Raw genomic sequence first — 22,770 nt, forward strand, 5'->3', positions numbered from 1 at the left:
TTATAATTATATTATTATAACATGATCATATATAATTTTATATTTAGAATTATATATATGTGTGTGTTTGTGTAGATATACCTCTGGAAAACTTCTTTTTTCCTAATTGCCTGTAAAACCACAATGCATGACACAGGTATCTGTGTCATATATCCTGTGTTGAGTTTAAATAAGTCAAACCTCCAGAGCAACCAAACTGTCACTCAGCTGATTAAGGGATTTTGGCTGATTTGGTTAAAAGTAATTTTTTTTTGTGGAAGCAATAAAAGTCAGAAGAAAATTTGCAAAAGTGACATTTGAATGTGATGGATTCATATTAATTACTCTTTGTTTTTACTTTTTACCAAAAACTGGATTTCTGCAGGAATATTTTAGCATGTCGCTATTTTATAAATTCTATGAGCATAAGAGATTTCAGTACCCAGAAATACAGTGGCACTTAATAAAAAGGGGGTTTTTTGGTTGGATATTTTTGTGCAGGAAGCACTGCGCTTACTGGGAGCTTTGGTAGTGATCCTTTAAACCTTTTGTTTACTGGAGTGAGTCTTTTGGCAGCATTCCAGCAGAAGGCTGAGCAATTCCAGTGTTACTCTGCACAGTGTTGTTAAGCTGACTTGCACAAGTTAGTACAGAAACTGTGTTTCCAGCTTTTCCAATGACACTGGAAGGGTGGGAGGCTCGTGCTTTGGTTCTGTTTAGCATGGAGGGTAACAGAAGTGTGGTGAAGGGGCAGGTGTGTGCCTGGTGAGCCAGGAGTCACCAGAGATGGCATTCCCTTCTCCTTTTATCCACTGTGCTCCTGTTCCCTGCCCTGTGTCCCCAGAGATCCCAGCTGCAGAGCAGAGCAGCTGTGAGGGTCCAGGTGAGCAGAGCTGGTGGGTTTGGTGCAGATTCTCACGGCTGAGCCGAAGCTCCGGTGGAACTGATGCCCCTCGAGTTCACAAAGGATCACTTACATGCTGTGCCAACTCTGTTGAAGAGGTTTTAACTTCCAGCAGAAGATCAATAACAAAACAGTTGGAGTGCATTAGGGTCTTAAGCTTTTCCAGTCACTTATTACATGAGGTGTTTACTCTCTGAATAAAGACAAATGGATGATTTTGGTGGTGGATGTTGTATGTTGGTCTTCTGAACTGTCACAATTTTAAGGTTCTTTTTCATTTGAGGTGGTTTCAAGTTAATGGCTGTGGGCAATACTGGCTTAGTAGCGAAACTAATTTCAGTTTCTCATTAGTCTGCATCTTCCTGGGTAATTAGGCAACCCATGCAGTGCACTGATCATATAACCCTGTGCCCTGTGTATTGCAGCATTTTGTCTTGCCTGTTCTCTGGAGCCCAACTCTTGTTCCACTTGCTGAAAAGCAGCAAAAGTTACCATTTCGTGGGTTCTGCTTTTCACAGTTGTCACCTTCTGCGTGGACACGGAGACGTGGTTGTGATTCTGGCAGTCTCATGACAGCCATGGGTGTACAGTCCCTGTCTGTCATGTGAGCAGTTGGGGTGCTCACAGAAAGGGAATTTGGGAAACAAGCTCCCATTTGCATCCCTGCCTGGAGGATGCTGGGTTGTGGGTTGTGTGTGCTGTGTCCTTAGGAAGGACAGCTGGGGGAGGAGAAGAGTGACACAGATGAGGCTCTTTGGGAGCAGGAGGGAGAAACCTGGTGACTGAGTGTTGCTGGGTTGGGCTGCAGTGGAGGAAGAGTGCCAAGAGTGGCAGGCAGTGTGGCACAGCTGAAGTACCAGTCAGAACAATGTGCTGCCCACACACTGTGCCACAGCTTCAGTAGCTTCTGTCTGAGAGCCAGGAGGTGGCAAGGGAGGGAAGGATCTGCTGTCTGCTGCTGACAGCAGGAGGGTGGATGGGAATGATGCTGCCTGCAGCTTTCCAACCTTCTGTGTCAGAGCCAAAGGATGGAAAGAGATTACACATGGAGATACCATCAAAAAAAGGAAGCAGTGCATGAGCAAAGGTTTTTGCATGTTGAATTAGTACCTTTGCAGAATTGGTGAGCATGCCACTTTGGCTGGTAGAGGGAGGTGTGAAGGTCTGGGTTATTTCAAGGTACCATTAAAATGGAAAGGTCTTAGCTTGTGTTTTACAGCAACTTCTCTTGGCTCTCTGGTGGCTTCCCTGACTGTCTCACTATGCCAGGATCTCCCTGTGGCAGTGGTTACTAGTTTCTGAGAGACCTGTGAGCTGCTCCTGTGCAGTTGTCATCCCTGGATGGGAGTCTGGTTATATTCCTGTACTGGGCAGGTAACAGGCTGGCTCCTCCCAGGTCCTGACTGACCTACAGCACTCTGGGGGCGGCTGCAGCTCTGCATCTTGGCTGTAAACCTCCTCACATGGTGACTGTGCCCGTTCTCTGTCCTCTGCCTGGTGTGGAGAAACCCTGTTGTTCCAGGCAATGGCAGCTGAGAGGGATCTGCTTCTCCAGACTCAGAACCAGAGCAGGTCTGGGATTGCCTTCTGGTCCTGTGTGGGATTGTGTATCTTGTAGTGGAGGAGGGTGGAGAAGGGGGTGCTGAGCCTCCTATGGCTCACTGGTGGCTGGCAGCTGCTATTCTGCAGCAGAATTGAGCTAATCGAGAAGAGAGCCAAGAGTCTTCCTGGATATTTTGTTGGGGAAAAAAGCCTTGGGACAGTGAATGTATTAAAGTAAAAACAAGATTGGTAAAGTCTCGATTCGAAGTTATCCCAAAGAAAGCAGTGCCTCTGGCTGCATAAGAACAGGGACACCCCTGTACAGAGACCCTGAGGCACTGAAGGTCAGAGGAGAGTGGCAGCTTCCTGTGGGGCCCGAGAGCTTGTGGGGAACTGTAGGGAATTCAGGGGAAGATGGAACACAGACACCAAAAAAACCCAACACAAACCAAAATAAAAACAAATACTCCACATGGTGTATATTGGGTCCTCCCGAGGGACCAGTCGAGTCAGCTGGGAGACAAGGCAGTTCTTAAAATAACTGAATGAGATCCACATCACACTTAACCTAATGATAGTACTTAAAGAAATTTGATGATCCAAGGGAATTTTTCTGGCATCTAAAAGAGTCCTGGTATATTAGCTTGCCTGTTATCTCTTATCTTCCGCTCCCTCAGTATGTAGCACTGGTAATATGCATTCTTGGCATAGTTTTATGGCTTCTGGACAAATTCTTAATCCTCTGTGCAGTTAATAGATTTGAACTGCAAGTTTGATATTAGGGAATCAAGTGGGATTTGGGACATTCTCCTCGCATCTGTGCAGGACAGGTTTTTCTCCTCTTCTTTAAGATCAGCTATAAGGTGTGTTTTTTTCTCTCATAATGATACAAAGGTTACTGTGCTTAGAATTTATTTTCTTGAGAGAGCTGAGAGAGAGACAGTGTAGAGAAGATGGCTGGAGTGGGAAGACTAGAGAACAACAAATGGAAAACTAAGTTCTGATTAAAGTAGTAGATTGGCACAGATGATAATTGGAAATGTCATCTTAAATTCAGCAGTTTCATAGTCACTAAGCTGAAAGCAGTGAGAGCTGGGAAGCAGCATGCAGATATTCTGATTAACTACACCACCCCCCAACTACAGCAAACCAGCCAAAAACACCCAACAAAACCAAACCTCAGTCTAAGTATATTCTGGAAGACCTATCTAGATAGAGAAGTATACAACTTATGTAAGTTTACAATAGAAATGTGTGTGCCTGTATATAGTGTAGTGTATAAATAATGTGTGTGTGTAGAATGGTTGCCCAAGGAGGTTGTGGAACCTCCATCCATGGAGATGTAAAAAATCTGACTGGGCAGTGTCCTGGGCAACCTGTCCAGCTGACCCTGCTCCAGCAGGGTTTGGGCCAGGTGATGTCAAGAGGTTGCTTCCAACCTCTTGCTTTCAACCTGCTTCAAGGTTTTAATAGTCCTTGAAATGTCCAATGCAAATAGTCTACAAAAAAATCCTTTGTAAGAACACACAGCATAATACAATTGATATATATTTGCCTCTGTGTTTTGTGGTTTGTTGAGAAGTTTGGTTTTGGATGTCTGTAGGAAAAACAAATGTGTTTTAATGTGTGGACTCTTTTGGTCTCCTGTAAATGTGAATGTTGTCCTGTCCTATAGGAGATGAGAGTGCAAACGGAGTAGGTACTGATTTCCCAGTAAGTCTGTCTTTGTCATTGGTACTGCCAGTTCCCACAATCCTAGCATTCCCAGGGCATCAGTCAGTGTCTACAAGGAACAATTTTCAAATATTAAAGCATGTGAAAAGACATACAGGCCAAAACTCAGAGATCTCTAGGGACTGTGACCTCTTAAATGGAATATATTCTGACATTTTCACAGGCTACATGAAAGAATTCCAGCAGGGTCATTCCATTTGGTAAACTTCTAAACAAACATTCCATCATTTTAGTTTGATTTATAGATATTATTTTTTTAATTATCTGCTTATTGTGAAGAGATTAACATGGGAGACATGACCTGTGACAGACTCAATTTAAGGCATCTGGTATATATGAAAAGATCCTGTTTGAGAGCTTGGCGTTTGAGTGATTACAGGAGATACAGAAAGTATGTTTTCCTTTAAAGAGATCACTTGATCAAACTGTCTGATTCTGACCTTTTTTCTTGAAATTCCTTGTGCATAACTGAATGCATAGCTAGAAAAGAATGTTAATTTTTAAATTCCACTGTATAATTGTTTCAAATTGTTAGAACTAAATCGTCCTTGCAAATGTTATTGTGGAAGTGTCAGCTTGTGATAAAGCCACTACAAGAAGGTAACACAGTGCCAACAGAACTAGTAAATGGTGTGCAGTACTTTCATATGCACCTTTTGCAAATCATGGTGGATGACTAAATACTGTCCTTTAAAGAATTTATATGTGTGCAGTTAAATGTATATAGGTATAGTAAAACATATATAAAATACATATTTTTATGCATTTTATGTATATACTTTAAAAATCCTTATTAATTTAGATGTATATGTGCGAGACCAAATGGAAGGTAACTTTCATTTAAGCAGTGAGCTCTGCCAACATATGTCCTCCCCTAAAAGGAATTTGTGTGGGTTTTAGTGGGAGAAGTAGAACATGCAGACTTATAAATTTGACATCACTATGAGTGTTTGGAATTTTTCTGGGAAGAGTGACTGAGGTAGATGGTGACCATAATTTGGGTTGTTTGGGTCTCTGTTACAATAACAGTGGAGAATATAGGCAGAACAAAACCCCCAGAACAAAACCCCTTGAGTCAACAATTTGAGGTAACAGTCTCACTGTTTAAAGAATTAATAGAATAAATGATAATAATGAATGTATATAATAATTAACATTTTAGTTTGTGTAGTCAGTGCACTGTTTTCCCACGTGAAGAAACCTACACCATGATCAAGGACTAGATTATCCTAACACAGTATAAGGACCAAGGAATCCATCACTGTGTCTGTAAAGCCAAGGTGAAAGAGGTATTTGAGTAATTAAGCTTTTATTCCCACTGTAAAATGTTACTGTGGTAGTGAAAGAGTTTAAATCCCTAAGGGGGTTCTCTTTGGTTTTGTTTTTCTTTTTAATGGGATTGCAAGGGAATGAGCTCCATATGATGAGAAGAGTTGGAATGTCCTGTTAAAGCAGTTGTTGCTTAGTTACTTCATGTTTAATGAGGCTGGGAAGTGGCTCCCAGTGATCTCACCCAGCCCAGCGCCGATACTGGGGGAGATAAGGGGGCTGTTCTCAGGGCACACAGCCACTGCCAAGGGGGAGATGCTGCTGCATTGTTTCCTCCTCGACTTTGGGGGTTTGCTGAAAGTCTGTTAGACACTTCACCTTTTAAATGACACTTTTCCCATAAGCTGAAGGTTTGCAGAACACTTAAGTCTGTGTTGGAGAAGAATGGGAGCAACAGTGATGACCTTAGATGAAAAGCAGAGGTTTATGAAAAACTGGTGCAACACAGTGCATTGAATGGGGTGTTACTGGATCCTGCTTTATGGAGCTGACATTCCATTCTGAGGCTCTTTTTCTGCCTTTCACCCACTTGTATACAATATATACAAGTTAAATAAACTGAAATTCAAATGGGAGGTACTTGCATCTGAAGGTGATGCAAATTCTAACAGATTTAACTTGCGTAGGAATATAAAACTTGTTGTATATTGTTACTTCAGTGTCTGGTTTTGATACACTGAGGTTGTTTGTAATTGGTTTAAACCTGTAGTTGAAAAATACAACATACATGACTTGAGATTTTTCTTTCAGCTGAAAGAAATGTTTTGTTGTTTGATAGAAACTGGTCTTTCAGCCACAGTTTTGTTTCTGGCTCACTATAGGTTTCTGTATGATCCTCAGAGTCATTTTGCTATTTGTACTGGTAAAAATAGCTCTTTTGAAACAGGTACATGTTCAAATCAGAGAGGCTTTATGTCCAGTGTTTACTTTGGAAATGAGTAGTTCTCTTTATTACAAAACCTTCTCTATTTAAATACAGTCAGCAGCAGAAAGAGAAGATGAAAATTTTGCAATTTTAAGGGAGTTTTGCCTGTTTTTTAACAATGCCACTGAATTCAAATGAAAATCCAAATTCCACCTGCCTTTAAGAAACTGAACAGAAAAGCATTGGACCTGTTTTATATTTCATATTTCATGGGTTGTGTTCTATTAACTAGATTACTGCTAAAATAAAGAGTAGTCAAAGAACAAAGAAGTTGCTATTGTTTCCCTAATACTTATTCTGGAGGATTTTTTGCTGTAGGCCAAAATGAGTAATTTGAGTAGAAGAGTAGGAAGTTTCCACCTGTGAAGTCTTTCACCATTTCGTGTAAGATAAATGCGGAATCGGCCTCCTTTAAAGCCAACAGCCAAAGTAACTGCAGTACAAAGCAGTTCTATCTGTCAAAACAGTGACCTTCAAGGCCAAAGATACTGCCCAAACATAGGAAGTGTGTTTAATGTATCAGTGTGTGGGGGTGGCTGATGACAGGGCTCCTGCTCTTCTGTAAGAGCTTAAAAAATGCCTCTCAGATGTGAGGGTGCATCAGTCAGTGTGAGCAGGAGGGGTGGGGCTGCTGCAGGCACAGGGAAGGACAAGTGAAGCCTTCCAGGGGAGTTCCAAACTCACTTCACTGGGGGGACCTGCTGCTGACACTCTGAACAGCTGGGTGCTGGTGGATTTGAACATGTGAACAGGGTTTCTGTGCCTTCCAGTCCAGTCCTTAGGAATGCTGAGGAAGTCAATGGTAGGAACATGCACTTTTCCCAGGTTTCAGTGCTGCAGGTACAGCTGAGGAGCAGCAGTTGGGATGTGCCCTCAGGTGCCTGTGAAACTGTCTCAGAATTTGGGGCTTTTCTAACAGATGTTGAGAGCTGGTGATTTGTTTTTCTTTGAAGCCAAATCACTAAAATAGTAGAACTATACTGTTGATCACTCAAGTAACCAGTATATCCAAATTATCAGTCGAGCTTGGATTAATGTATATTCAGGACTGCTGGGAAAACAAGAGGTTGTTGGAATAGGAGTGGATTTTTTCATTATATGTGGGATAAATGTTCTTCTTCATGCAGAGATTTAAGAGAGACTTTTCCCTGAGCACAATATCCAGATATTCTCAATATTCACATTATAACTGAATCTGAACCAAAACTGTTTTCTTCTTCCAAGGTATCTTTTCTTCCTCTTAATTTGTTCTGTCTACCCCCACCCAACTAGTCAATATTCTGTAGCATTTATTGGCAATTGCAGTGTGTGGTTACATGAAAAATACACAGTGTCATTTTGACCATTCCTCTCTCCTAGTCTGGACAAGAACTTCTGCATTCTTATTTTCCATAAATTCTATCATTCCTACCTTTCTTAGTAAAGTTCTTTGCAAATTACTGGTGAGATTTTGACCAGACTTCTTAAAGGTCTTTTAAAATATTCATCTGTATGTTAAGCTTGTATTGAACTAAGAGGTGAACTTGAAGCAAAATATTAGGCATAACTCCAAGTGGCTGAAGCATAAGCACATTCATCTGCTGTGGGATGGGCTCCCTGGAAAAGGGGGAGGAATTGGATAGCAGGAACTCCCTGCTGCTAAAGCTCATCTTTCTGAGCAAGAGAAACGTTCATGAAGGCTTGAACTGCTCCTACCCAAGTGCTGTGCCTGTGTATCAGCACTCACCTGAGCACTGGACACTCTCAATTATATAAAGCACTATAAACAGATAGGAAAGGATAGCACTACCTTTGGAAATGCAACATTTGACTCTTTGGGTTCTTCCCACACTTCCTCATTAGTACATTGAATTTTTTAAATGTCAAAATACTCTGTTTTCTGAAACATTGTGAAATCAGTTCAGACTAAAGTACCAGTTTTTCAGTAGGTGTGTGAAGTGCACTGTACCCTTCCCATAAAACAATTTCTGCTGTTATATATTGTTACACTGTTAGAATATAATTCATCCATCCAAACAGGTAACTTCTCTCTTGGTATAAGAAAGATGTGGAGTAACACGGTACATCCATAACTGTGTGAGATTCTGTTCATTGTCTGCATCAGATTTTAATGGGGATTTTCTAAGCAGTGTGTGTTTGTATTCTGTTAGTCTGAGTTTTTATTTTCTGAATGTGTGGAGTTTCTCACCAGTAATTTCGTTTCTTATGCACAGTAAGTGTTCAGCTGCAGGCAGTGAGGGAGTGCATTTGATTTATGGACTTCTTCCACAGTATTTTTTCCTCTGTTCAGTAAAAATCACTGCAAAAGCAATGGTACTGGAACAGCCTGTAGTTGGTATTTAAGCAAAACCTAATTTAAGCTGATAATTTTTATATAAATGATGTGCAGACAACAAATCTTCAGGCTGGGAGAGTGGCCTCAAATCATTCATGCTGCAAAGTTTTCCTTTTGCCTGTATTGTCAGCTCCTTGCATGTCAAGAAGTTGATAAAGCCTGGTGAGCTCACGCCTCCTCTGAGCAGATCTAGGTCTCCCTTCTCCAGCAGCAGGAAAACAGGGAGAGGCTTCCAAACCCTGCTGGCTGTGTCAGGCAGCTTCACACCCCGGGGTATCAGTTGCTTGCCCGGGAGTGACCGTCAAGGTGAACAGTCGGCGCTCAGTGATTGTTGTGTACAAAGATCCCCAGAGGCAAAAAATGGTTTTCTTTCTAGTTTCCACTTTTAAAAATTCTCTGTCGGGGGTTTGTAATTCTGTATAGATCTGTTGAAATCTGATTCTATGCAAGTGAAACAGTTTTTCTGATGGGATATGTCCTTTATAATTTCTGGCTGAAAGATTTAAAATATGAAGTGGGGGTGTGAAAAATACATGCAGCGATGGTGGTTTTAGGTTGGAGGCAAAATACACCTGCTGGAGTTACTTGTTGACATGTAGTGACTACTTAACATTATGTACAGCTTATTTTCTCTAAGTACATGAAATTAAATGCAAACTCGTTTGCTGTTCCCTCATGGCCAGTGCCAGGTAATTAGAGGGGATCCATTTCCCTGAAATCTTCCAGGTTGACTCTGAAGTTGATGACTCATGTAAGATAAATGGGATATGCTGGAGAGAATGGCAGATCAGAAGCTGTGGGAGGAAATACTCCCGAAACTGCTGGGAATAATGAGATGTGTAACTAATGCGAAGAGGAAAGTAATAAAGTACTTGGAGTTTAGGTATTTACAGCAAGGAACAGAATCTCTCACACTGCAAGGAAAGGCATGGAAATAATCCGTGGTTTTCCCAGTTACCTCTGCTAGATAAATGTCTGTGAAACAAGACGTGGGGCTGGGGTGGGTGGGAGAGTTCCTTCCCATAACTTTTCCAAATGCCAGCGCGCAGCTTTGGTTCCTGGTGAAACCCAGTGAGCGGTGACTGCGCCGGGCGGGCAGGGATGAAGGATTTCTGCTGCCTGCGGCGGGAGAGGGGGAAGGGGGAGGGAAGGGGAAAGGGAAAGAGTCCTCAGCAGCAGTTTGTCTTGGGCAGCAGCGAATGCTGCTCCTTCAGCAACTGCTGGATTTATTTTTAACCGCTTGAGTCATTCTTTGTCAGATGATTGACCACCGAGCTGCACGGTGGAACACGAATGGGCAGGGGCAGCGAGCGGAACCAAAGGAAAAGGGGGAGTGGTTGTCTGGGAAGAGAGGTGGGATTTGGGAGTTGTGCTTCACATGCTCCGTGCCTGCTGTGTGAGTGAGTTCAGCTCCAGAGCCGGCAGCGAGCGGGGGCAGCCTGGAAAGGGAAGGGGAGAGGGAAGGATGGAGGCTGCGCTGGGCTGCACCGCGGCGGGAGAGCCCCTTCCATAGGCACGGCACCGGGAGCGCTGCTTGGGACAGCGGGGACCGACTGGCCACAAAGGCATATTTTTTTTCCTGTGTTGGATGTTGCCATTCTAAAGGATTCTCACCATGATCGATAGCTCCAAGAAACAGCAGCAGGGCTTTTCCGAGATTTTATCCGCGGGAGATCTTAAGCCACTGAAGGAGAAGGAATGCCTTGAGGTGAACAGCCAGAAAACCCTCAAGGAAGGTCAGTCACTTGCTGGTTGGGGACACGGAATGCAGAACTCCTGGGCAGATCCAGCATGTGTGGTGTGATGCTCTAGGGCAGGCAGAATTTTTGTACGTGAAGTAAGGTATTGTTTTCCCTCTAAAAAAAAAATAAATCTAAAAGCTACATTTAAATTTTTCCTGAGACTATTAAAATAACAATGATGATACTCGATAGAAACGTGGTATGAAGAAAAATGAGGGATTAAGTAAGATACTTTTCAGAGTATCATTTAGTGCCAAATTAACGAAGTACTCTGGAATTGTCCTGTAAATATTGCACAAAATGCTTCAAAATGCCACAATTGAAATAAATACCATTAAATATGACATGTCAAAATAAAACCCCACAAACCTTTAGTATCAGACATATTACTACCTCATTTTCAACAGTGCTTTTCTCAACTCTTGTCTTTCTTTGGAATTCCCTTCTCCCCTCACACTTTGAATTAGATTTGACTCTGCTTTTGAAATGTGTGGTTTTCAAGCTACATTATATCATCTTAAGTGATTGGATTTAGACTGGCTGTTAAATTGATACAATGCAGAGGCATTCGTTTGTAAAATAGCAATAGTCTGAGAATATTTGGAGCATTATTTAGAGCCTAAATAGTAGTGTTTGAGATTCATCGTAAGTGGTATTTGTTAGGCAGATTTGTTAATGCTGCTGAGACAGGGAAATGGGGTTTTCTTCCAGCTGGCCTGGGAGAAGGAGGAGAGCTCTGGAGGTCTGTGCCAGCCCTGCCCAGAGCAGGCTGGGGGCTGGTGGGAGTTACACACCGGGCTGCTGCAGCTCGGGGCTCAGCCTCCAGCTTCTCAACCACACACACACTGGATGTGGAGTAGACAAAATCCCTGCTTTCCTTTACAGCACTCTGCCTTGGCTTTTCCTCCAGATACCTCAGGATTGTTTGGTGATTCAGAGATTTCGTCCTTGGTGTTGTGGCAAGACTGCTGCATGAGATCATGCCTTTCTCAGAATTTAAATGCTGGGTTTGTTTTGGGGTTTTGTTCATTTATTTTTAAATTTGTACCTTAATAATGTTTGCAGTAGCAAAAAGACAGCCCATATTCATTATTAAATTCAGTACCTGACAGTTGAGTTTAAAAACCCCATTAGTTAGCTCTAAGTTGGAGGTAGAGAAAATGCTGGGTTTATGTAATGTACTGACACCAGAGGTCTGTTATTGATAGAAAGATAAGAAGTTGAGTGTTGCTGCCTGTGGCAGTGGCTGAGAGCAGAGCAGTTCTGCTTCCTTTGCAGCAGGAAAGTACTGACTGGAAGACAGGGATTGAAAGAAAGGGCCACCAGTGGCTGCTTTTTCATGGTGTTTTTGCCTTGCAGCTCCAACCAGACCCAGGTAAAGCTGCTGCTGCYKCYKMKGMKSYKSKGGSRRCARCARSRARGAAGRRRRSRASGRRGSWGMKRRGRRSRRMRGAGKRRKGRGRSKRRTGRKGRSRAMMMAMMAMMWMYYMWMSAWGMKSWRCYRMSRAATAAAGGGGAGAAAAACATGGAAAAAACTAATCTGTGGGTAGTGTAGGTGGGCTAATGAGTAACCACGGTAATAATGATCCTCAGTCATCTTTGAGCACGTCAGTTATGTAGAAGGTGGATGAAAGGATGTGCATTACAATAATGATGGTCTGTCAGAGTAGTGAAAACCCTGCAATTATGGGACACTCTTCCAGTCTAAATTAATGAATATTTTAGAGCTTAAATTATTCAGTGCATAAAAGAAGATATAACTGTTTTCCACAGTCACTCTCTTTGCTTCCTTTTCTCTGTTTTAGTACCTGCTCTCCATTTTCACTTTCCCCCGGTGAATGTTGCTCATCCTTTTATCTCCCTGAAGTTTGGCAACATAATGATTAAAATAATGAACCTCTTTTTGAGAGTTTGATTGACTACAGGATCTCCTCTTCCAGCCTTCCCTCCTTCTAAAGCTTAGAAAAACAAGCATTTTCTTTCTTGTAGTATATAGAATGAATTATTGAAAACATTCCAAATCTGCTTGATTTGCATCTAGAGAGACTAAAACAGAGCTTCACCTTTTCACTTTATAGTGTTACGAAATATGTAGTTCAGGTATTTTATAGACTTTTAAAAATTCAATTGCAGTTGTTAATTTAATCCTATTTAAATAATACTGCAGATGACATTTTACTTAAAAAAATTACAGATTACTTATTTTACAGAAGAGTATATTCTAAATTAACTTGTGCCATTCTGTCTCGGTTTTTTTCCCTCCTCCTCTTTCCTCCTTTAGTTCAAATGATGTGGCTGGTTTTGCCACCTGAATCATCAAATGTTTTTTTTTGTTAAGACACAAAAATACTTAAAAATACCACATGGAAATGGTTAAACCTGCAAAAATTAAAAATGTAATTCTATTGGCAAACCCAGGTGAAGTTTGTAGAGATCCAGTAATTCAGAAGGTGCCTTTGTTTCATAATCTGTTTTCCACAGGTTTGATAAACCTAAAAATCCTGAGATAGTACAGGGCTTATTTCAGCAGTGAGTACCTTCAGAGATTTGTTGGGTGCAGAGCGTTTTTTACTTCCTATTTCTGTATAAGGAAAGAGACTTTTGCTGGAAACAAAAACCCCAGGAGTGTCTTCAGCAAATTATTATTAAGGGCACTGGCAGGTTAGATTACAAGGATGAATTTTTTCCTTTGCTTAGGCTAATGATGCACATTAAAGCATCCTGTAGCATGGGAGGAAATCCTCTTAATTACCCTTTCTTGTAAATGTTATTGTTGCATATTGTCTGTTCTGTGAAGAGTTCTTACTTTCATCTGTTTTATCAGAATCCCCTTTTGTATGAGCAAGGAGCAGAAATAGTTTTTGGCCCCGAGGCCCCAGCCAGTGATAACTCCACAGCTTTGCAGAAGGTGCCCAAGCAGTGACTGTGCCTCCTGTGGTGTCCTGGAGCAGCGTCAAGGAAGAACCAAAACATGTGGAAAGGTCAAGTGAAAAGCCTTCCATGAAGTCAGGCCATCACTGGGCACAGTGTCACCAGTGCCTCTGTGAGGAACTAGGAACAAATTCAGGCTGCAGAGGGAAAGATTCTTAACTGAGCAGTGCAGAGAGTCTTGCCTTGTACCCTAAATTGCTTTAATATAAAGAGGGATGAGCTCCTGCAAGACCATGCAGAACTCTTGAAGACATAGTATTAAATTGGTGCATCAAATCAGTGTGGTGCTGCCTTAGGTGGGATTCAAAAGGACATTGGATCCCAGTTTGTTTGCACCATATTTTTCATGTAATGATCTTGGCTTCAAAGTCACTAATTGCCTACCAACTACTTTAAAGGGAAAAAAAAGACTAACCAGGAAGGAAATTTTCTTTCCACCTTGAAACATAATTTCTTTCCTGGATTTGTTTTGCATTTTAAATTTACTGTTTTGTGAGGAACTGGAGACTGGCAAGTGCTGGAAACAGGATACAGGGTGGAATGAGTGGATTTCTCAGGTGTGCACTGGAATTGTGTTCATGCTGTCTGGTTAACAGATTACCAGGTGTAGTCAGGAAGGATTTCTTCCCTTCATCCCTTGCAATCAAATCCATACTGCATGGGAATTGTTTATTCAACAGACTTCCTGCTATTGCTGGTGTGATGAATGCTGATGATACTCTTGACCTCTCCTACGGTGGCATGTCAGACTTACAGATTCTGCTGTTGGTTTGTTGGTGTTGGTCGGTTGGTTTGGATTTTTTATAAAGAAAAAGCTTTTAAGTTGTATTATCTGGTGTTTAGAGGTGTTTTTATGACCCCTTATCAGTGGCAGTCATTCAGGTATGTTTCTTGAGACATAGATAATGAAAAATATACTGGAGGAAAAAAAAGTATTCCTGTCATCTTATTTAATAAAGGAGGCACTGTAAGTTCAGTGTCATGATCTTCTGAGGTTGTATTAAAATCTACCATAAGCAGTGTCTTTAATGTCAGTGGGATAATTGTATGTCTTAAAAGTAAAGCACCACTTATTCCACAAAATTTTCTTCTTCAGTGTAGCACTTAAATAAATAATAAATATGTTGTAATACCATTATAATAAAGACAAGCTGAAATACATCGATAAAACAAGACCACGATGGATTCATTTGATATTGTGTGTAATCTGTGCACAGTTAGAAGATACTTGGCTAACCAAGAGTTTAAAGAAAACTTGCTATGGCAATGACAAGATTTCTTGAGGGTTTTATAAAAGGTCAGGATTAAGTCTACTGCTGCCAGAAGTAGGTGTAGTCTCACCCAGCCCTGCCCTGCTTCCTGCCAGCTCCTTTCTTGCTGGCATGAGTAGCTGTGCAGCCCCGGAGTGAGAGGGGTCAGGGAACAGGTATTACTGGAGAGCACTTATTCCTCCTGCCCAGAGCACTGCCCTGCAGTGCTGGTGCAGCAGGAGCAGCTGGGCCTGGAGGGAGGAAATGACCACTGGCCTTTCTTCAGGAATCCTGGCTTAGATCATCCTGAGTTGTGGAACCACATGAAACAAACCACTGTCTGCTTTGCTGCTCTGCTGGGGGCTTCTTCTTCCCCTGCCATCCAGCACCACATGTGTGTGCTCAGCCTCTCTGCTGCCAGGGCTGGTTAATGCAGCAGCTTTGCCATCCCTGTGTGCAGTTGGACTCCTCCCCTGATTATCTGGGGGTGTCTGGAGCTGGCACAGGGCTGGTGCTCACTCCCATCCTGGTTTGCAGTCAGGCATCTCAGTGTAGATCCACCTTCCTCGGTGCTTTCAAATGATGGGGAATCACCTGAGATGGACAATCTGCTTGGGTCTGTGTTTTGTTTGCTGGCTCTGCTGTCTGTTCCATGGGAATAGCATGGAAAATGGAGGGAGCTTGACTAGAAATCATGTCATCATTCGATGTAATACACTCCAGATTATCACAGAGCAAGTCATAGTAGATGTAGAATTCTGACTCAAGTTCCATGAGTCCATTGACAGTACAGTTCTTGGCTGATAGTAGTACTTGAGGAAATGCAAATTATTTTTAAAGAATAACTTTTGCATTAAAAATCAGAAGATTGTAGTTAGCAGAGGAATACTTGAAGATTTAGAAAATGTTATTGTATACTCAAATTGTATACTAAAAGTATGCAATTTTAAAGAAATGGGAAATATAAGCTTTAGTTTATTCAGGCTTTTCACCCAAGGTGGTCATGATTTGTCTCGTTTTAAAGATGTAAACAGAATTGGGAAAAGTGTAGATTTTGCTTTTTAGATATATGTGGGTATGTATGTATTCACCCCAGCAGACATCCCGGTAATTTGTTTGGAGGTTGTGTATGTTCTGGCTTGTTTCTAAGCAACATGTTCCATAGCAATAGGGTACAATACAGATTGTCCTATATCCCAGCCATTTCAGCCTCTCAGCTAATGATATTGTTACGCTTGATGTGTTTGTTTGAAGTGTTAAGTTTACATTTAGCTATCTCTCCCGTGGAGGTTTTCCTTTTCTCCTTTCAGAGGTCGGTGTTGCTGCTGGAGGTGGTTACACAGCATCATTACAGACCAGAGCTCCAAATGCCAGGGGTGTAATTTCAGTGCTCTGGAGGGGCCTGCAGGGTTTCCCTCCAGAATTCTGAAGAGATGATGTGAAATGGCCCTCAGCAGTCTCGTCTCATGTACTTTACATTTATCCAGAACATTTCTAAGCTGCAATGAAAGTATGACTGAATAATTGCTTAAAGTGAGTCTGCAACAGAGCTGTTTCACTTGCCTTAATTATTTTGGGTATAGTCTTAGCAGCAAAATCACACATAAAATAGTGGAAAAAAAGAACATAAAGTTATATGAAGATATGAAAGGTGATTTGGTTTTTTTTTTAATAAAAACCAGTAAAATAAGTAAAGTATTTCCTTTTTTAAATTATATCCTGGCATACATGGCTGTTTTGAAGACTAAACCCAGTATAACACATTCACTCACGATTAGATGATGCCTGATTTTTTTTTACAAAATGAATTGGCGATCAATTATTTTTGTTTTAAAATGGAGAGTGTTTAACATACTGTGTCACCATCTTCAGGCTGGTGGGGCATGCCACAATTTCAAATGCATTTGGTCTTTAAAATGCTGTACGACTTACTTGGAATCACTTCCAACAAATTACAGGTAGCTAAATACTTTCATGGTTTTCCCTCTCCTTCCTTCCTTCTTTGGCATGCCACATAAATGAAGTGAGCATTGTATTACCGAATTTCTGACTTTGCTCAAGTGGAACGTGTAGTGCCACGTGCAAGCCCCCACACTCCATACCCTTCCTGAAATGTGTGCCTTGCCTATCACCTGCTCTTTCTTTTACTTATTATACAGCACATTCCATTTTCTAATTTTTTGTTTTATTCACAGAACAGATATTAGTGGAAAAGATTAACCATTTTTGTCTCAATGAAGCATTTAATAGTTTATTAAATAGAGTACCACACCTCATATAGAGCTGAGGGAGAAACAATCACAGCTCAGGAGAAAGCAAAACCTCTGTCTCTGGAAAATGACCTTTGTGTAAAGTTGTGCTGTTTAGAAAATATGATCGTTGAAGTGCAGGCAGATGGGGTTTGGGTGGAGGGGTAACACTGTGGGATGCACAGAAAGGCCTTGATACTCAAGTTGTGCTGCCCTGTGGGGCTGGGCTGCAGCTCTAACACAAAGCTGATGCTCAGAGCGCTCCTGAGCCCACCTCCGCGGGATGAAATGCTCTGTTCCACTTCCCTGCCCTCCTGCTGCTCGTGCCCGCGTGTCAGTGTTGCGGTCCCGGTGCCAAATGCCTGCTTTGCAGTGACTGCAGAGGGTGGGATGGCAGAGCCCACCCCTGTTCTCTGGGCGAGCAGCCGCTCCCTGCGCTGCAGCCTCAGCGGGCAGAGGTTCTGGCTGCAGAAAAGCTGCTTTAAGCTGGCAGGGAGAAATGGAGGCTTTCAGTGGAACAGCTCCTCATTTAAAGGAAACGGCCCTATTTCCAGCGCTGTTTCCATGGCAGCCAGCCTAGCAGCCGGCTCTGGAGTTCCTGCCGCTTGGAAATTTCCAAGGGGGTATGCAGGAATGTTGGACATGACATTTTCCCATTTTTACTTGCAGGTTTAAGGGTTTAAATAGCTAATACCCACTGGATTTAAACTTTGGAAGAAATAATGAAATGATTACATACGGAACATAAAAATAATCTGGATGCATTGTTTTTCTTTTTGCTGCCACTTGAAAGAACTGGGTGATGGAGCCCTTCTCCTTCAGCCCTGTAATTGTGAAATGGCAACAACTATTTGCTGTTTCATAGTACCTTCTATAAAAAGATAAAATCTGATTTTAAATTAATAGGTTAGTAATGAACTGTGTTAGATGTGGAATTACTAGTGCTGGAACTGTGCACAGCATGTGTTCTGGGTTTTTTCAAGACAAGAAGCAGTGGTGAAAGCTTGTCAATCAGCACAGATAGCACTGTTCCTGTAGGACAACTATCAATTTATTTTTGGCCTCTTTACATTCCAGTGCTTGTGATGATATAGGACTACTTTGAGACTGCTCTTCCATAGGATACACATTACAGATTTGTAACAGAGATCACTTGCTCAGCTTTGATAAAAGCTATTTGTTGGAGGTGATGTAATAATACCCTTTATTTTCACTCATTCTGCTGTTCACACCGAGTGAGACGTGACTGGACACTCCTTTCCTGTCCTGCCTTTCCAAGGGGCTCGTACAGAACGTGATGTGTCTCCTGAAGTGTCTGTTTGCCAGTTTTCCTGCCCTCAGCCCCTCACAGCCCTTCGAGGAGCTGCTTGTTGTGGGTGTCCTTGATCCTGTGCCCCGTTAGGGCTCAGTGTGTGTGACCTGGCTGAGAACAAAACCCCTTGGCTTTCTAAAAGTTGCTGCTTTCCAGAAGCACAGCTGTGCATGATCAAGTGCCTCGGTTTACAGGTGGCCTCTCCCTTTCCTACCACCATCTCTGTTCCCTGGCTCCTGGAGTGTTGATTCCCTGCTGTGCTGTCACTGAAGGAAGCTGTCAGAGTGGGAGCACCAGCCTCTGGTGCTCAGTTTTTTCAGCTGGTGAAAAATCCACACCTCCAGTGCAGTCACAAGACTTGTGCTGACTCTGAGAGTCAGATAACCAGATGTTCTTGCTGTGAGGAGGGATTATGCTTTCCTGTTTTGTCAGGAGGTATTAAGTAAGCTATCCAGGCTTTAATGATCATTTTACTGGCTGAAGAAAACACTTGGAAATTTTGAAATCTCTTGGTGTTCAAGTGTTAAAATCATACCCTGACTTGAAAATGAAAAAGAACACCCGCCCTTCTCCCTCAGTCAAAACAGGAATTTGACTGACCTCTCTGTGCATGGCTTTTATTCAGAAGCAGTTCACAGACAGTTTTTAGAGTTGCAGTGGTGTGAAGGAGGAGTCCTGCCAGATAATGTGAAGTGCAAAATATTTGTACCATCTTTTAGCAACTAGATTTGCTCAGTGGTGTTAACACAGTCCTTCTTTTGCACATGCACTTGAAATAGGAGGAAGAGTATTGCTAATATTAACACTGTATTAACATATCTAAATATTTGTTAATTTGAGGCCTTTATTTCAGAGATCATCTTCTGTGATTTTAGATGTTATGTGGGTAACTGCCTGATTTTACCAGTGTAAAAGTGAGAGGTGAATTATCTGGCTACAAGCTGAATGGATTTACCCTGATAAGAACAATCTGTTAAACACAGTGTTGGAGTAAGTACCATTCCCAGGGGAACTTTGTAGTACCTGCACCTCGTGTCTTTTGAATTCTCCCTTCCCCAGATTCTGTGCTGGCTTTACTGTAAAGGGTTTTTTGAAATAAAGGGGAGGGGGAAGAAAAACTCTAAACCCACACTAGAACAAGTAGCAAAATACATATATGTTATATTTGGATAATGCTTCAGTGGGTTTTAGATTTTTTTTTTTGAAGCTGTGTCCCCCTGTCTCATCCATCCTTATTAGATTTACTGCTTTGTGTGTCACTGCCTGTTCTAGAAATCTCTTGCTGTATGGATTTCTAGATATATGATAAGCAAAGTCTGTGTCAGCTTTAATTATGGTAGATTTAAACCAACCTGAATTCAATTCTAGATGGTTTCTCACTGAAATAAATTGCCAAAGTGCAATTCTCACATCGTTCATCCTTGTCTTTGAAGATAATTTCATCATATTTTCCTTATTGAAAACTTGTGATTTAGTTTCCATGACTCCCATCTTCCTGGCTGGCTGCTCTTTGAGCTGCTTTTTGTGAGTCCCCATTTTCTTCTAAGCTTTTCCCAAACCTCATTCCTGCTCCTTTCCTTTATACCTCCTTCAGGTTCACCTCCAGTCTGACAAGTCTGTCTGTAACTGCTGTCCATCACCCCACAGAGGGAAGAGAAGGGTCACTGCTGTCTGTAGTGACCATCTGAAACCCAGAAATGCTCTGACTAGATGAAGTTATGCAACTCAAGTACAGGTGTTGCTATTTCTTCCTTAGGAACATCTCTGCTTTTTACTTTGTGTGGGGGCTAAAAGTATTTTAGGTCCTCAGGTCTTTTGTAGAGATATAAATGTTGTTTTTTTTCCCCAGTGTGTTTGGTTTGGAAAAGCAAAACTTTTTTAGCTTTTCAGCTTTTAAAAATAATATATTTAGTGGTTTTATTCACTACTGCTTTCTATTTAGAAATTTTCTTTTCTTTAATAATACATCTGATTGCTCAGGATTTATGTTTTTTTTTTTTTAAATTTAGACACCAAACCTTTTTTTTAACCTTCTTAATTTTGAGTTGATTGCAAAAGCAAACATCTGGTTTTCATCCAGTTTTATTTCTGTTTAACCTCCTTGCTCTGGTCAAGTCAAACTCTTCAATTATTATCATCTTATACCATCTTTCTAACTATGAGTCATCTCTTCTTTCATATTCCCCCTGCAGTGCTTCCCTATTAGTCATGCTACAGGCTGTCCTTTATTATGTAATCTATAAGTTCATGGTATTTATTTAGAAAGTGAATAACTGCACGTTCTGTATCTTCTCTATCTCTCCTTTTTTTTTTTCAGTTTTCCCACAGTTCTTGTGACTTGTCCAGCTACAGATGGGACAGCTTCAAAATCCTCCCTGCTTTGCTTTGTGATGCCCAGTGTAGTTCCCAGATGCTGTGCAGGCAGGGAGTGTCAGGAGACAGGAAGGATTGGTTCCCTGGTTTTGCTCAGAAATGCTAAAGGCTCACACCTGAGTGCATGTGGGTTGTGTGCAGGTACATTCTTTAGGTATGGGTCAGTTTGGCTGCAAAGCTTAAGCCAAATGTCTGATCATAATTGAAGCCACAAATCCTAGTTACAGTACAATAAATGTCATAGCAGGGCTTCCCATCATCTACATTTGGAAATACTGGTCATTACAACGTGTTCAGTAATAACATTCTTTCCCACTTGTGTTTACTAACATTGAAAGCACCATCCTAGCAAAGCTTAGGCAGCTACAGCTGAGCCAGCTACACCTACAAAATCGGGTCTGTGAGAAAGCTTAGTAACAGAGACAGTCTGAGGAAAAAGCATCTTAGAAATCAGAAATACCACCCCAAATGCATTATTTCTGAATCAATTACCTGCCTGTTCTATGTTGGTATATGAACCACAGCAGTACTAACATTCCTGTACCTGGTCTAATATTGTCAGCATTCACTGTGTTCCACAGAATTAATTGAAAAAATTACTAATTCTGGTTTACTTACTGTGTCTGACATGATCAGCTCCACTGTGGACATCACTGATGCTGGAGCAGGTCATTTTGCTTGAAGACTTTGGGCCTGAAATAAAGAGGCATATGTTTAGAACTGACCTGTAACTAGGTAAAAGATTTGGCAGACACATCTGTAGTGTGCTTGGTGTTCCAAGAAAGCCAGATGTAAGTGTGGTGTAACTTTGGACCAAATACAGCTGTACAGCATGGATGACATTCCTGCCCAGAGCAGGACATGGTTTCCCACCCTTGCCAGAGCTTTCTAGCTGTGTAAAAGAAAGCATAGTTTAAAGAACAGAAGAAAGACAAGTTTTCATCTACTCAGAACCAAAAATATTGGGTCTGAATACAGTAGTCGTGCCACACTGTATATAAATTTTCTTTCACATGACTTGGGTGGGTAAGACTTGCTTAAGATTTTTACAGGGATTGTACATCTAGTTTTAAGGCAGACTCTGAGCTTGCTTGATCTTACTGGTTGTAAGCAAGGAAATCCAAAACAAGAACATACCCGAGATTTTTTGCTTTCCTGTAATCCCCACACCAGTTAGTGACTGAGTCAGGGCTTTGTGTCAGTGATGGGGGAAGTTCTGAGAAGTGTCCCCAGGGTTAGAAGCTTAACATTATATCATTAGACTGTATGCTTGAACTGCACTGCCATGGGAATGATTTTTTTAATGCATATTTGTATGCTAAAGCTTGTGGATTTGTAGAGTTGGATATCCATCCATAAATGGGTGTTTGCACACACTTAGTTGCATTTTTTGGGTAGATTAGACCTAGTGGACTTGGACATCCACGTGGGTTTGAACTTGCTCTGTGGCTTTGGTGGGAGTGTGTAACTGTGCTCCATCCCCAGCCCAGCCTGGGGAGGGCTCTGAGAGCAGGGTCCAGCACAGCCTGTGAGCTGGTGCCAGAGCCCAGGCAGCACACATTTGCACCTTCTGGTAAGGGATACCTTAGGAAGAGGTCATGGCTTACTTGGAGACACATGAAATTAAGGAGCACAAAAATGAACTATTATAAAATAATTCTTCAGGTAACTTTTTACAGTCATATACTATTACTTGGAAAATACAATGCCCTACTTAAAGCAGGCATTTTCAAGTTTCCAGAGGGACTCAGGTACCTTTTGAATGATTTTTCATCAATTCACATTTTAATGTTGTTATTTTTGCATTCTCTCATCTCTGTCCTTTGTAATTCTTGTGTAACAATGTTGTAAAATCTGAACAGATCTGCTGTGCCACAGCTCTAAGATGTTTGTATTTAAGCTCTCAATGTTTGTGTGACATAAGAAAATAATGTCCTTGTTTTCAGGACTTGCTATTCCCGGTCTTAATGCTTTAGCCAGAGGAGTATCCTTCCTGTACTGCAGAACAGGAAATAAGCTGGTTCCTTTTAAATTCTGGAAACAATGAACTTTGTCCTTAGCTTAATTTTTCAGAAATTACATTCATTTTGATGTTTTGGACAATGCATTAGCTTGTTTTGCTTCCTCATGAAATACAATGGGAACAGCATACTATAATCATACAT

The 22,770-nt window shown here is 41.5% G+C and overlaps 1 protein-coding gene and 1 long non-coding RNA gene across 6 annotated transcripts in view; one reads left to right on the forward strand and one right to left on the reverse strand.

Moving 5' to 3' along the window:
* The window catches only part of MRTFB (myocardin related transcription factor B), a 67,536-nt gene that overhangs the window by 16,823 nt on the left and 27,943 nt on the right, over nucleotides 1–22,770 (forward strand). Inside the window, exon 1 of one of the 5 annotated variants that reach the window (XM_018067445.2) lies at nucleotides 10,145–10,484. The exons of the other annotated variants lie outside the window; for them this stretch is intronic. Coding sequence (XP_017922934.1) covers nucleotides 10,364–10,484 — 121 coding nt within the window. The 5' untranslated portion in view covers nucleotides 10,145–10,363. Of the gene's footprint in view, nucleotides 1–10,144; nucleotides 10,485–22,770 lie in introns of those variants that run through there. 5 annotated transcript variants of the gene reach the window in all.
* Nucleotides 17,197–22,770, reverse strand: part of LOC108638682 — a 37,155-nt gene continuing 31,581 nt past the window's right edge. The window contains exons 3-4 of the long non-coding RNA XR_001920029.2: nucleotides 21,224–21,298; nucleotides 17,197–17,406 (exon numbers count right to left, since the gene is read on the reverse strand). This is a non-coding gene — a long non-coding RNA (uncharacterized LOC108638682). The remainder of the gene's footprint in view (nucleotides 17,407–21,223; nucleotides 21,299–22,770) is intronic.

This window comes from Manacus vitellinus, unplaced genomic scaffold (genome assembly GCF_001715985.3).
Source record: "Manacus vitellinus isolate BGI_N305 unplaced genomic scaffold, ASM171598v3 scaffold_12_pilon, whole genome shotgun sequence".
In the NCBI taxonomy this organism is placed as follows: Eukaryota; Metazoa; Chordata; class Aves; order Passeriformes; family Pipridae; genus Manacus; species Manacus vitellinus.